At 43.9% G+C, this 14,443-nt stretch overlaps 1 protein-coding gene across 2 annotated transcripts in view; it reads left to right on the forward strand.

Annotated features, from left to right (window-relative positions):
* The window catches only part of Prdm10 (PR/SET domain 10), a 103,347-nt gene that overhangs the window by 53,885 nt on the left and 35,019 nt on the right, over window positions 1–14,443 (forward strand). The window contains exons 8-12 of one of the 2 annotated variants that reach the window (XM_085844503.1): window positions 2,616–2,688; window positions 4,602–4,719; window positions 7,820–7,949; window positions 8,567–8,785; window positions 14,007–14,354. In XM_085844503.1, coding sequence (XP_085700629.1) covers window positions 2,616–2,688; window positions 4,602–4,719; window positions 7,820–7,949; window positions 8,567–8,785; window positions 14,007–14,354 — 888 coding nt within the window. Of the gene's footprint in view, window positions 1–2,615; window positions 2,689–4,601; window positions 4,720–7,819; window positions 7,950–8,542; window positions 8,786–14,006; window positions 14,355–14,443 lie in introns of both variants that reach the window. The other variant, XM_085844502.1, reaches the window with a different exon arrangement.

Raw genomic sequence — 14,443 nt, forward strand, 5'->3', positions numbered from 1 at the left:
GTGCATGGGAATGAATGAGCTTTCTGATCAAATCAGCAGGAAATTTGACAGTTCTGCTTGGTGCCTTAGCACCAAGACCCTGTAGATGCTCACCAACCTTGTGCTGCTTTGAAATGACAGGTTTTTTTCCCCCTCCAGTCTTCACTTAGAATTGCTTAGCAATTGCTTACAGTCTCTGAGCCCTGTAGGAGGTGGGGACAGCACCCAGGGCCAGGCCAGGCCTGTGCAGAATTGAGGAGCAGGCTACTGACGTTAGTTGCATGAAGGCTGGTGGATGCCAGGGTGTGAGTATGATACCTTCTGATTCCTCTTCCAAGAACAGCAAAGAGCCCAGTTTGGGGGGTGGGAGGGGTTGTTTTGGTTTTTTTTGAGACTGGGTTTTTGTGCATCCCAGCCTTGTCCTCCCTTAAGTGCTGAGGTTCTAGATATATGCTACTGTACCCAGTTATATTTTGATTTCTGAGATGGAAAAACATATGTCTTGAAAGTAATGGATTAGGACAGAATTTGTAGTAGGAAAATGACAAACTTCAAAAAATAATATAAGCAGAGGGGCATAGTTAAGGAATTGTGGAACACAGAGTCTACAAAACATTGTTCTACAGAAGTCTTCTTATACTACTACACTCATATATTTAATGCACATAAAATTATGCATGATTAATTCATTTAGAAGTTAATACATAGTGAACTTCACGTGTGTTTCCTACATTAAGAAAAAGCAGGCTTCCCCTGTGTTTAGCAGACTTGAGTCTAAGGGAGAGGAGAACAGAAAACTGTAAAACAAACAATATCAAATGAGTAAGTGACATATGCAAAAGTGAGTAACAGACAGGGACCGATTTGCATATGCTGGATAGAAGGCTTGCTAAGAGGTGAAGGGCAAGGATGGCAGACTTAGAGGGACCAACACTGTATTCCTGGAGTCCAGTTCCAGGCTGGAAAGTATGCTGCATGCTCAGGTAGCCAAGAACAAGCCGTCTTGGCCCATTGGTGGGTAGTGACAGGGTTGAGGTATGTAGCGATGTATTGGGGAGATCACAGAGTTCTTTGGGGGAATCATCATGAATTAAGCCTTTCAGGTTTATCATACAATGAAAAGTCAAATGGAAACCCATACAGCAAAATCCAGTTTTTTAAGAAGACGTCCATGGGGCTGGAGAGATGGCTCAGAGGTTAAGAGCACTTGCTGTTCTTGCAGAGGACCCAGGCTCAATTTCTTGCAACCACATGATGCCTCACAGCCATCTGTAACCTCCAGTTCCAGGGTTTTTGATAATCTTTTCAGGCAAGGCACATGTGATATGAAGATAAAAATACTCATACACGTAAACTAAACAGAAGGAGAAGAAGAAGGAGAAGAAGAGGACGACCACCACCACTACCATTGTGATTGGGAATTGCAAGGAAGAAGAGAGGCTAGTTAGAAGGCCGGGTGGTAATCTAGGCAAAAGATGGTGTTAGCACTCATCTGGTAGCTCACACACTGAACAGGTGGTATATCACATCTGAGGACGGTCCTTGCTAAAGATTACTCAAATGAATGGAGAAATAGAAGACATGTTTTAGGCTTCATGTCTGGGTAGCTGTTGGGAGGTAGGACATTGAGAATTTGAGATGGCTAGTTCTGGCAGTCGTAGAACAGTTTGCCAGCACATACAGAGGGCTGCATTTCCAGCACTTCAAAATCAAAACGACAGCAAAGCCATTCTTGCCTAAATATTAAGGATGAAAGCTGTGCATGGCCATGCATGGTTGGAGTCATGGCTACTCAGCAGGCTGAGGCAGGAGAGTTACAAGTTGGAGGCCAGTCTGAGCAACTTAGTAAAATCTTGTCTAAAGATAATACTATCAAAGAGCTGAGGATTTATGCACAAGTTCCTGGCCTCGATTTTCAATCCTGCACAAGCCATAGATGGCACATAGTCCTATAACCAGGCCATTCTCAACCACTGACTGAGTGTGAGGCCAGCCTGAGATAGATGAGTCTCTAGGGATAAAACTAAAGCAAAAGAAAAAGATTTAGGAGTTAGTTATCAGCATAGAGTTGGTTGAAAATGGGTGTGATACCAGGAAGGAAATAAGAAGACTCAGGGTTTAGACTAAGCGTGGAGCAGCAGCAACCTGTGGAAGTTTTGTAGACAGGGCTGGAGACAGCCAAGGAGAGTGAACAGAAGCAGAAGGGGGTAAGAAGACTGGGGAACAGGGACATCTGACACAGTCCTATCCATGATCCCATCACTAACCTGAGTCACAGCGTCTATGGTTACAGCTGTATAAAAACCCACATTGAAATGTAGAGTTCTCAAAGGCTGTTTTATTTAGGTAAAGATACTATGAATGTAAGTAAGCCTTGTGAATTTTTTAAAAATAACAACATCAATTTTTAAAAAGGAAGAAGGAAACAGGCAGATCATCTGCATCTTCGATGCCCCTTGCTAATCTGCCAGATGGAGATTCACATATCTTGGAGGCTCACAGTGTGGCCCTTGCCGTTAATGGATATGTTAATGAAATGCCCAAATTGTTTTATGTAAGCAGGAGAAGTCATTTAAGCATGCGAAGCCCAGCTGGTGGGGTCTGTTGGTTCTTAATGCTGTCCTTGGTTCTTCTAGGTGTGGTACGCTGCATCCTACGCTGAATTCGTGAATCAGAAAATCCATGATATATCTGAAGAAGAGAGGAAAGGTGCTTGGACTTCTGTGTGTGCCTCTTTCACACGTAGCATCCGGTTTCCCCATCTCAGTATATCTCACAAGATATGAGAGTCGGTTTCTCAGAGCTACATGTCTCCATTTAATCCTAGGGTCAAATTAAAATGACAGGTTTACATATCTAGTGCTAGAAAATAGTATTTAATATAATGAAAACTTCCTGCTATCAAATTAGGACCTTAGTGTCAGAGGAAGATCCCTATCTAGAATTAATCATATCTGGAAATAATAGCAAAGCCAACATTGACCTTGTTTTTTAAATGTAAATGTAATTGAAGTATATTCCACCTACAGAGAGATACACAAATAATGTAGTGTACACAGCTTGGTTAGTTTTCACAGGAACACACCTGTGCAGATTCCCCAAGTGTACTGTCCTGATTTCTAATATCACACATTACTTGCTTATTAATGAATTGTTATGAACAGAATGATATCATAATGTGCACATTTTTTATGTTTGGGCATCTTTTGCTTGAACATAGTGTTTTCTTTGTTTCTGGAGCTGGGAACTGAACCTATGGCCTTGGACTTGCTTAGCAAACATTCTACCACTGAGCCAAACTCCCGACTGCTAGGTGAACATAGTCTTGAGATGCATCCACATTGTTTATATCAATTTATATATTATCATTGCTGTCAGGTACTCTACTCATAACTGTATAACCGTTTATCTACCTTGTTATGATTTAGTTGTGTGATGTAGTTATGATATTAAGTATACAGAATTAGGTGATACCTCATCAGTTAAAGGTATGGTCTTCCACAAGACTCACTTCAGACAGGACCTCTAGGATTCTGGGGTTCCCATGCCACTCATACTTCAATCCACAATTTAGGGATCCCTGTACCTCTGCAGGCTTCATAATTTATTAGAGTGACTCTTGGGACCCAGGAAAGTACTAAAATGAGGGATTAGAGTTTTTAAATAAAAGATATACATCAGAACCAGCCAGGTGCAACGACATACATCTTAGAATGACGTACGTGTCCTCAGGACATAAGCCCTCCTGGGGCACTGAACTGTTGAACCCAAACGTAAGGGCTTGACTTTGTTGTCCAGAGCTTTTATTGAAGCTTTATTACATAGGCATGACTAATGGTATGGTTGACCATGTGACTGAACTCCGTCTTTAGCTTCCCTTCCCTCCTGACGTAAGACACATCAGCAAACTCAAAACACCAACCATCTAATCACACAGTCACGTCTTTCTAGCCACAGTAGCTCCCAACTTGAGACTTGTCAGGATAAAGTCAGATGGGATGAGGGGCTCCCAGTGCAAAGAACCTCCTATTATTCAGGAAGCTCCAGTGGCTTAGAGGTCACCTCGAAAGGACCAGGCGTCAAGGCTATCAGATCTTTTCCATCATACAACTATGGACAAGACAATACCGGGATGTCTTCTTAGGCATGTGTTTTAGGAGGCATCTGTGCACACTTTGATTGGGTGTATAGCTGGGAAAGGAATTGATGCTGGGTCATGGGGCATGCACATATTCCTCCTTTGAATATGGTTGGACATTTTGTTAGATTGTGCTGACCACTGGCTTTCATTGTGATAAGATATATCCTTAATTATGAAACTTGGATCTGAAACAAGAAGTTATCTAAGTAAAGATCTCCTTAAATTTTTTATGTGTTGAGAGGATAAGAGAGGGTGGGTTGATAGTATGGGTCTTTTGATGTCATACATAAATGCTTAAAAAGTAAGATCCTAAGATCTACTTCTCTGCCAAACCTTAGCCTTTGTTTTATAACAAGAAATTAATGCAAATAGCAGCTATTGTCTACAGGGAGATAAAAATGGAGGGGATAGCAGGAGCTGCATCTTCCTGGTGTCTATTGATCATCAGCCAAAAATTTTGATTTCTCTTTCCTGGCTACAGTTCTTCGAGAGCAAGAGAAGAACTGGCCGTGCTATGAGTGCAATCGGCGGTTTATCAGCTCAGAGCAGCTGCAGCAGCATCTCAATTCTCACGATGAGAAACTAGATGTGTTTACCAGGTGGGCACGGGAGGCAGGGATCACACACTTGGTTCTTAGTGGTTTGAAATCATTTGTAAATGTGTGAAAGTGAATGAGTGTATGTGTGTGTGTGTGTGTGTATCTGTACATACATACACAGATTCATGTGTGTACAGGTAACCAGGTAGGCTGATGAAGACCTTGAGGACATGCCTTTTTTATTTGCTATTTTTTTCTTTCTTTTTTTTTTTTAAGATTTTTTTTTTTAATTTATTATATGTAAGTAAACTGTAACTGTCTTCAGACACTCCAGAAGAGGGCATCAGATTTCGTTACGGATGGTTGTGAGCCACCATATGGTATCTGGGATTTGAACTCGGGACCTTCGGAAGAGTAGTTGGCGCTCTTAACCACTAAGCCATCTCGCCAGTCTTATTTTTTTTTTTTTTCCAGAATAACCCATACCTATACTGAAAAATACTTTACCCTGGTTAACTCTCCTTTAACTAGATTCTGAATTGGGATTTTTGTTTGTTTGTTTGTTTGTTTGTTTTTTGTTGTTTGTTTTTTCGAGACAGGGTTTCTCTGTATAGCCCTGGCTGTCCTGGAACTCACTTTGTAGACCAGGCTGGCCTCGAACTCAGAAATCTGCCTGCTTCTGCCTCCCAAGTGCTGGGATTAAAGGTGTGAGCCACCACTCCCGGCTAGGATATATATATTTTTTTACTACTTATTATTTTTATTTTACATCAATGGGTGGCTTGACAGAATGCATATCTAAACACCATATGTATGCACTGGAGGAGCCCAGAAGAAGGTGTCAGATCATCTGGAATTGGAGTTACAGAACCTTATTAGCTGAAATGTAGGTACTGGGCATTGAACCTGGGTCCTCTAGAAGAGCAGTCAATGTTCTTAACCACTAAGGCATTGCTTCAGCCCCCTGAATCAAGAATCCTTAAGACCGCATATACGTTTGAAGTAATATGCATTTCTGATTTTCACACTTTTCTGAGCACCATGATTGCTTAATTCCACTATATTAAGCAAAGACAGGGAGAGTCATGGGGGATGGCGGAGGCAGTGACTGGGCCCGATAGGGCTGCTGGGAGATGGTACAAAGTTTAACCTTTAAGTGTGACAGGCAGTCTCCAGGAAGTCCTGGTCAGAGCAAGTTGTGATGTCGGGGTTTCAGAAGACCATTCTGGATAAAAATGAGAATATTAGTCTAGCTAATACTGGGGTAAGAATGAAAACCAAGTCTCGATAGAAGTTATTCCACAGGCCAAGTGGAGGATGAGACTTCCTTAGAACAAGGCAGTAGTAATGGAACAGGTCCACTTCTGTCGCCTTTGGAGGGATAGGTGCTGGCATAAGACCACATGTAAGGAAATGGGAAAGAAGATGTTCTCGGGAGGAGCCATCTAATTGCCTGCAATACTGAGTGCCCACCTTGGGTTCAGGGTCACAAAATAGGAAAGCGATCACAGCAAGCGTGTGTGCTGTTTTCCAGCCACAAGAAGACTAGTAGAGATAGTACAGGGAGCTTAATGACACAGGCTTGTAGCTTAATTACGCACCTCAACACATGGAAAATAAAGAAATAGCAATAGGGGAGGGGACCAAAAGCAAACAGTGCTTATAATGACTGTCCTGGGAGAGCCTGCTGCGGAAGAAGCCAGGGCAGGGCTGGAAGTGGGCATGAGAGGCTGGGTCCAGGTACCAGATGGCGTGATCTGGAGAACAAAGAGATACTTTCTGGTGGATGATGCATGGGTTAGGGATAATGGGGCTTTATACTAAGATGACAAGGCCTAGGATAGGACCATGGGAGTGAATGTCTTGGTGGAAGGGGACAGTGCATTGAGATTTAAGTCACTCATGCTTGAATATCCCTAAAAGTGTGTACATGGCTTCACCGAAGCATTTTTATACTGCATTGTGGCTTTTGGTTTGTTTGCCTACAGTCTCTACCAGATCTCCAAGGGTAAGAACTGTCACATACATTGTGATGTCCTAGGTGCTTCTCAGTCTAATCAGGTTGACAGTCAAAGCAAGCCATCACATAGGTCTTTCAAAATAAATGTGTGATGTTCTTTCTGAGTCCACCTGCCCTGCTTCCTGCCTTAGCCAGGGCCTCATACATGTTGGGCAAGTGTTCTATTGCTGACTGTAATGCAGTCTGTCTGTCTATCTGTCTGTCTCTCTCTCCCTCCCTCCTTCCCTCCCTCCATCTCATTGTTTTGAGATACGGTTTGGGTTTGCCGTAGTCCAGGCTGACCTTGAACTTGCCACATGGCTGACGGTGATCTTGAACTTCTGGTTTTCCTGCTTTCACTTCCTGGGTGTTGAAATTACAATCTCATGCCATCCCCCCTGGTGTATGCAGGTCCTGGGGATGCTAGGCAAGCACTCTACTGAGCTACATCCCTAGCCCAGGAATCTTATCTGATAGGGCTCTTTTGTGCATTTGTAGTCAAAGAGGACTATTTTTTTTTTTTTTTTTTTTTTTTTTTGGTTTTTCGAGACAGGGTTTCTCTGTATAGCCTGGCTGTCCTGGAACTCACTTTGTAGACCAGGCTGGCCTCGAACTCAGAAATCCGCCTGCCTCTGCCTCCCGAGTGCTGGGATTAAAGGCGTGCGCCACCACGCCCGGCTCAAAGAGGACTATTTTAATTGGTGGTTAATTGGCCTGTTATGGAACAGTTGGGTTAGAAATTTGTCTAGAAAGCTGTGGAAAATAAGACTGTGATTTGAATTTAGCCACATTTCTGGGATGGAGTTGGAGCTGATGCCAAGGGGAAAGAAGAGTGAACTGAATCGTGGGAGGGGCCCTGGGGCAAGCTGAATCGTGGGAGGGGCCCTGGGGCAAGCAAGTCGGTCCTGTTTGCATTTCTCACCTCCTTTCTGAAGCAGAGTGTTATCAGTGTTTTGTTTTTATTGCTTTTATTTCCCCCCAATAATTTTATAACATCTCTGTGCTATAGAGAAACTCTGGGTAGAAAGCACATATTAGCATAACACTTTAGTTCTGTCAAAGAGAAGAACCAGGGAAGTGAGAAACCAAGAAACTCTGGAGCTTGTAAGAACTCTGGGGCACCAAGTGGTGACTGTTTGTAACCCAATCTTTTGTCCCCAGAACTAGAGGGAGAGGAAGGGGTCGAGGTAAGAGGAGATTTGGTCCTGGCCGGCGACCTGGGCGTCCTCCAAAATTTATCCGTTTGGAAATCACCAGTGAAAATGGGGAAAAAAGTGACGACGGAACACAGGTACCGGGCTCTGAGGAACTCTTGCCAGGCTCACTGTGCTGGTGTTTATAATTCTGCCTTCTTAGAGTGCTGTCCTGGTAACTAAATCGGGATTGGAACAAGACAAAGGCATGTTTTCAAGTGTTACATACAGTACAGATTTAACATTACTGTGCTAAAAATTTAAAACTGACTGGAGGTATTCTAGGAAGACTTTGCTTAATTAACTTAAGCCATTAGAATTGTGTCAGAAAAACTGTATCAGGTTCCTTGTTCTGTGACCAGGGAAATTTTACAGTTTTTGCATCGTGGATACATTCACCTGTTTGTTAACTTTCTCAGAGGAAGAGTGTTATTTCAGCACCTTAATGCTAATCCTTTTTAAAAGTCGTAGCTGGGCTTGGTGGCGTGTTCCATAGTCCTAGCCACTCAGAAAGCCAATAGCGGAGGACTGCTTGCTCCTAGGAGTTTGGGGCCAGCCTAGATCATGTAGCAAGACCCTATTTCTTAAGTAAATGAATACCACTGATTCTGAATTTGAGTCAGTAAACAGCCTCTGTATCACTGACCTCTATGTAGATAGGGTGGTAATTTCTGGTGTTTACAAAATTCAGGACTTGCTGCATTTCCCTACAAAGGAGCAGTTTGATGAGGCAGAACCAGCTGCTCTGAACGGACTAGATCAGCCAGAACAAGCGTCCATCCCAATTCCTCAGCTGCCACAGGAAACCCCACCTTCTCTGGAGCAGGAACCAGAAACTCACACCTTGCACCTGCAGCCACAGCAAGAGGAGAGCCTCGTGCCTACCCAGACCACTCTGACAGCCGATGACATGCGCAGGGCCAAACGCATCCGAGTAAGTGGGAAGTGTGCACACTCCCTGGCTGGCGGCACCTTTCTCTTCCTGGACAGCTCTTTTAGGGTTTGAGGCCCAGCCTGATGACCACTCACTTCGAAATCTTGCATCTGCCCTTTCACGTGCCCCTTCTGTTACCTTATTTTGCCAGAGTACTTTTTCTCAATGATCCTGTTCATAGCAAACTGACGTGGCTGACTATCCTAGAGTCAGTCAACACAGGCCTGGGTTTGCGCAGCTCATGGGCTAGTTAGTATACGTAAAGTATGATGGCTCCCTATATTCCTGAATTCAGAGTTTCAAAATAGGGACTTCAGTTTATTTAATTACAATAATTATTTCTATTTGACTTAATTTTTTTCTTTATTTTTCTTTTTTCTTTTTGGTGTTGTAGATTGAACCAAAAGCCCTACAAGGGCTAAGCAGGGACTCTTTCCCCCAGGCTATACTTTACAAACTAAAATATTTGCATCTCTAGCCATTCTAATCTGTGTCTAATCATAGCTTGCAAGGAAGTTATGGGTAACTAAATTGGTTATTTGTTGTTTCCAGGAGAAACTAGCAAGCATTCCTGAGAAGGGCTCTGTCTCAGTGCATGGGGCGGGTTCAGGGGACGCCTGGCACAGCTTAGGCAGAGTTGTGCACTGAGGAGCTGGTCAGTGTGTTTCTGTGAGGTCTGTGTCTCCACATTCGACCTCGAGTCTGCAGAGGTTCTCCGACTTCCCCAACTTCTGTTTCCAACATGTTCCTTTTATTATTTTGTGGGCTGTCTTTGAGCCTGAGCTAGGAACTGCAGTGAGTGCATATGAAAAGCAATATGGTTTTGTGTAATGTCTGTGTCTTTTTATGGCAGCTAGTGTGTAAAAGATTTGTGAATACTTGACTTATACATAAAATACATACACACACAGAGAAACACACACACAGAAACACACACAAACACCACACAACTCCCTAGCCTTTTTTAGATGGATGGTCAGACTAGCTTAGGTTTGCTGGGTCTTTCCTTTCTTCTTTCTTTCTAACAGTGACTAGTCGGGACATCCAAGGTGTGCCTCGGAGATAGGTGCAATGACTCCTGGCTTGGGATCTTGCAGTGAATGAGAGAACTTGGTCTGTTCCCTCTTTTGGTCTGCTTATAGGCTGGAAGGGACCCTGAAAATGCATTTCGTTTAACGGTACATTTACACATTTTTAGTCACACAGCAGACTTGAAGGACTCTGAAAACTGTTTAAATATTCTTTATGAGGGTCCTGTAAGAAAAGCACATACAACTTTCAGATCACTCTATATAACTTCAAGACTTTCATAAATACATGCCGGAAGGAGGAGCTGTGTCAGCAGATGTTTCTGATCCATCCTAAGTATTACCTCCGGCTCTGTGCTTGGCCCCTGCCCGGCTGTCATCCCGTGCGCTTTACCAAGTTCAGGGAAATGCTTGCTCCATCCCATTGGTTTGAAGGAGAAAAAAGCCACGTGGGGCATACCTGTAGTCAAGTGGCTATTTGAGCGCTTCGGTTCTTAAAAGAGGCGGGGTACGGTTCCGGCACAAGGTTCCTTTCATCAGAGCAGAAGCCACATGTGTTAGGCTTTGGAGGTCAATCTCAGTTGATCTGTCTTGGGTTTTTGTTTTTTTTTTTCTTCCCCCTCTCACACCTTCTCAAAAGTAGGGCTATATATTTTTTTCATCTTTTTATCCAGATTGGTAATGACCGACTGAAGGGCAATCTTCCAGTCCAATTGGTAATGTAACTATTTTTCTCTCCTCTAATGCTGCCTGCTCAGTTGGAGCTGCAGGTAGGTTTGTTTCCTGTGTTTCACGTACTCAGAATGTTATTTAAGTGTTTGCTGACCTGCTGTTCTTTGCACACTGTACTTACTAAATCCAGATGGAAAACACAATTTGGATGCCCCTGTAAATGCAAATTAATGAATGATAAGATTTTATTTGCAAATAGATAAATTAGTAAATTGTGGGCTATAGATTCCTCCTATACAAACAAAGTGATCTCCAAGGCCCCTGCTAGCTCTGCAGCAATCTCAGTGATGTGTGCCCTGGTGCTGGACTCAGACTGCATAGTCAGTTGTGTCTAGGTAACCAACGGAGCTCGGGGCTCTAGCGTTTCTAGTCTAATAAGGAGCCAGAGTTAACAGAAAGCGATTTGCAGTTCTCGATCAAATATCCAAGTGTAGCCCGGGACTGCTCTAGGAACTGAGAAGAACAAAACGCAGGATATAGGGAAGTCAGGAAATCTCTTGTGGGAGGTAGATAACTCTACAGGAAGTCAGCCATAGAATCGGAGGCACAGGCACAGATATTTGTGGTGCTGGAATGGGGCAGTTAGCGTCGTGACCCTGGTTTGGGTGTCAGAAGGAGGAGAGTAGAGGGAGTGTGTTGTTAACCTACAGCAAGGTTTGAAAGCTGGGTGCATGATAAACTGAAGAGTTATTTGGTTTTTTGTTTTTGTTTTTTAAATAAACAAACCCAAACTCAGCAAGCAAGCTGCTTCTTTCCTCTTTAGTCTCAGCCTCAGAAGACAATGAGTTAGTAGTGTGGGTTCCCTTAGCTTTTAATCTCAAGCTTTAGAAACACTTTATAAGAGAAGATCTTCTCTTGGGATTCACTGTAGTCAATAGCGTTTAGAAGGAGGTTACTACTCTGGCATCCGCAGAGCAGTTAATGCACCATGTGATATGGTGACACCGAGTACTGGAGCTCAGGGATTAGAAGACCCAGAATGCATCTGTGCCCAGCCTCCCTGCTTCTTCGAGAAATGGCCCAGGTGCGGCTGTGCGTGAGAGAAATTACCTTAGAGCCGAAGTGGCCTGCGAGTGGGTCAAGGGTAGGGTAGGCCTGTGCTCACTCCCTTGCAACATGAGACCCTCTAGCTCTGAGAGAAGCAGGCCAGCCCTTGAGCACTCAATGTTCAGGGCTCCATGGACACCGTGGAGCTAAGGCAGGGCAGCCAGGTGGCTGCTCTGTTAAAACCAAGTGTGTAAAGGGCCTCATGCTAATCAGACCTGACGGGAGACTGAGGAGCACCACGGAGTGACACAGAGTTGAGCTGTGGATTTAGCACCCAGGAGAGCTGGAGGCCCCTGTGCGATTGTGCAGCAGGTCTGTCCGCAGAAACTTGTCCGAGGCTGGATCAAGGAAGTGCTTCTTACACGCAGACATGATCTAAATCCCAAATCTTCACTGAACCTTAGAGGAGCATCTGTTTTTCTGGCATCTTCCCATAACACTCTGAAGGTAGAGGAAAGTAGGAAGAGCCTTCTTGCCAAGTGTGTGTCAGGCTAACGCCAAGCAGCTCGAGGAAATGAGAGCAGCCGGGCCTGATTTGGAAAAGATTCCTTCTGCAGGGTCTCTGTGGATGCTGTTGGAAAGCACCTAGGAGTAATGTTAGAGTTTTATTTGAAATACAGTTTATTAGTTTTCAAGCCAATATATGAGATTTCCCGTGACTAAGTAGTTTATTACGGGATCTAGATACAGAAGGGAAGAATATGTGGTCCTCCCCTCCCATACCTCCTGCAGCCTCAGTCATCTTAGGAAGACAATGGAATTGTTGTTTACCACTCAAAATAAATGACTAGCTAGCACAGTAAATACCTCTCCGAGGCTTGTTGGAGGTTTCCTGGTATGTGAATTGGACCATGTTCAGAAATTTCTGTAGATCAAAAATAAAGATCCCCGTAATTACTTCACATTAAATTTACTTTTTGCTGGGCGTGGTGGCGCACGCCTTTAATCCCAGCACTTGGGAGGCAGAGGCAGGTGGATTTCTGAGTTCGAGGCCAGGCTGGTCTACAAAGTGAGTTCCAGGACAGCCAGGGCTATACAGAGAAACTCTGTCTTGAAAAACAAAAACAAAACAAACCAAACAAATGTACTTTTCAAGATGCTTCTGATAAGCAAATGAAAGTAAGCTGACCTCTGCATTTTCTCCATTGCACAGATAATACATGACAATCCCTATTGCTCTTTCAGTGACTCTCCCCTAGAGCTGTCCAGATGCGCACATTCACAGGTATATTCTGGAGAGCTCCCCACCGTAAAGCCATCCAGACCTTTGCCTCTGTGCTTTGAGGGTCTTAGGAATGAGTCTTCCTGTGGCACAACTAAGTATTGATTCTGGTTTCTCTGTGTGAAAGATATTTGTGGGGCTTTGCTCTTGGTGGCGTGCCAGTTATTTGTCAGCAGCTGTGACAGATTCCACTGAGCATCTATTTACCTTCTTTGGCTTGGATTCCCTGAGAGAGTTGTATAGATTTACGAGACAGATAACCAGCCACAGAAGGGCAATCTGTCTGAAAAGGAAAGAGCAAAATTGACCTGTTTAGACCAGAAGGGCAGCAGTGAGGGTAGCTTTGTCTAGAACTACCATAGGAACTAGTCCTTCACATTCTCTAAGAACTTTAATGCATATTTTCCATTTATGATGTGTTCACGTCCATGCCCCATGAGCAAATACATTCCCATAAATCTTCATGTCCCATTGTGCTCATTTTCTTGAATTGGGATCAGTAATACACATATTGAAAAATCCACAACTGACTTAATGCCTGATGTCCAAAGGAACCCCATACCTATTTCTTTGTCCCCCTCCCTCTCCCGGGAAGGTCTGATTGCCCGTTGGTTCCTCTTACTTTACTGTGAAACGTTTTCATCTGTTTCAGATTCTTTGATGGAGGGCTTTGACTGACTGCCACCCTCCTCTCTCCCCACGCAGGTGTCACTTACCCAAGTGCCCTCCTCCTCATCTCCAGGCTCTCTTCTGTTCTGCTCTGGGTTTGATTTCTTTCTTTCTTTCTTTCCTTCTTTTTTTTTTTTTTTTTTTTTTTTTTCTATTAAAGACAAGTTTTGAGCAGGGTGTAGTGGCACATGCCTTTAATCCCAGCACTTGAGATGCAGAGGCAGGGGCATCTCTGTGAGTTGTAGCACAGCCAGAGCTATCTATATAGTGAGATCCTATCTTGAAAGGAAGAAAGAAAGAGAGAGAGAAAACATGGTTTGAAATTTACTTAAACCCTTTCCAGAGGAAGTGCGCACATATGGATATAAAGTGAAACCCTGAAACTGTTTCTTCACCACAGATTTTTTGGGGCTTGCATCAGCCTTAGCCCTTCTTACTTGCCCGTGTGTCCTTGAGTTCAGCTTCTGAACTGCAGGCGTCACTCTGGGTCTCCTCAGCACGCGGCCCTGTTTGTGTCTTTCAGAATGCAGCTCTTCAGCATCTGTTTATCCGGAAGTCCTTCCGGCCTTTTAAGTGTCTGCAGTGTGGGAAGGCCTTCCGGGAAAAGGACAAACTGGACCAACACTTGCGCTTCCATGGGCGGGAGGGGAACTGCCCGTTGACCTGTGATCTCTGTAACAAGGGCTTCATCAGCAGCGCCTCCTTGGAGAGCCACATGAAGCTCCACTCGGACCAGAAGACTTACTCTTGCATTTTTTGCCCAGAATCCTTTGACCGCCTTGATTTGTTGAAAGATCATGTGGCCATTCATGTCAATGATGGCTGCTTCACCTGCCCAACTTGTAAGAAACGGTTCCCAGATTTTATCCAGGTGAGTGTCTGTGACTGACATTCCTGTCTGCTTCCATCTTTTAGTCAAAGAAACTTCAATTTTTGGAAAACCGAGACATACTGTCCAGC

This window comes from Mus caroli, unplaced genomic scaffold (genome assembly GCF_978045245.1).
Source record: "Mus caroli unplaced genomic scaffold, Mus_caroli_1 scaffold_11, whole genome shotgun sequence".
NCBI classification, from domain to species: Eukaryota; Metazoa; Chordata; class Mammalia; order Rodentia; family Muridae; genus Mus; species Mus caroli.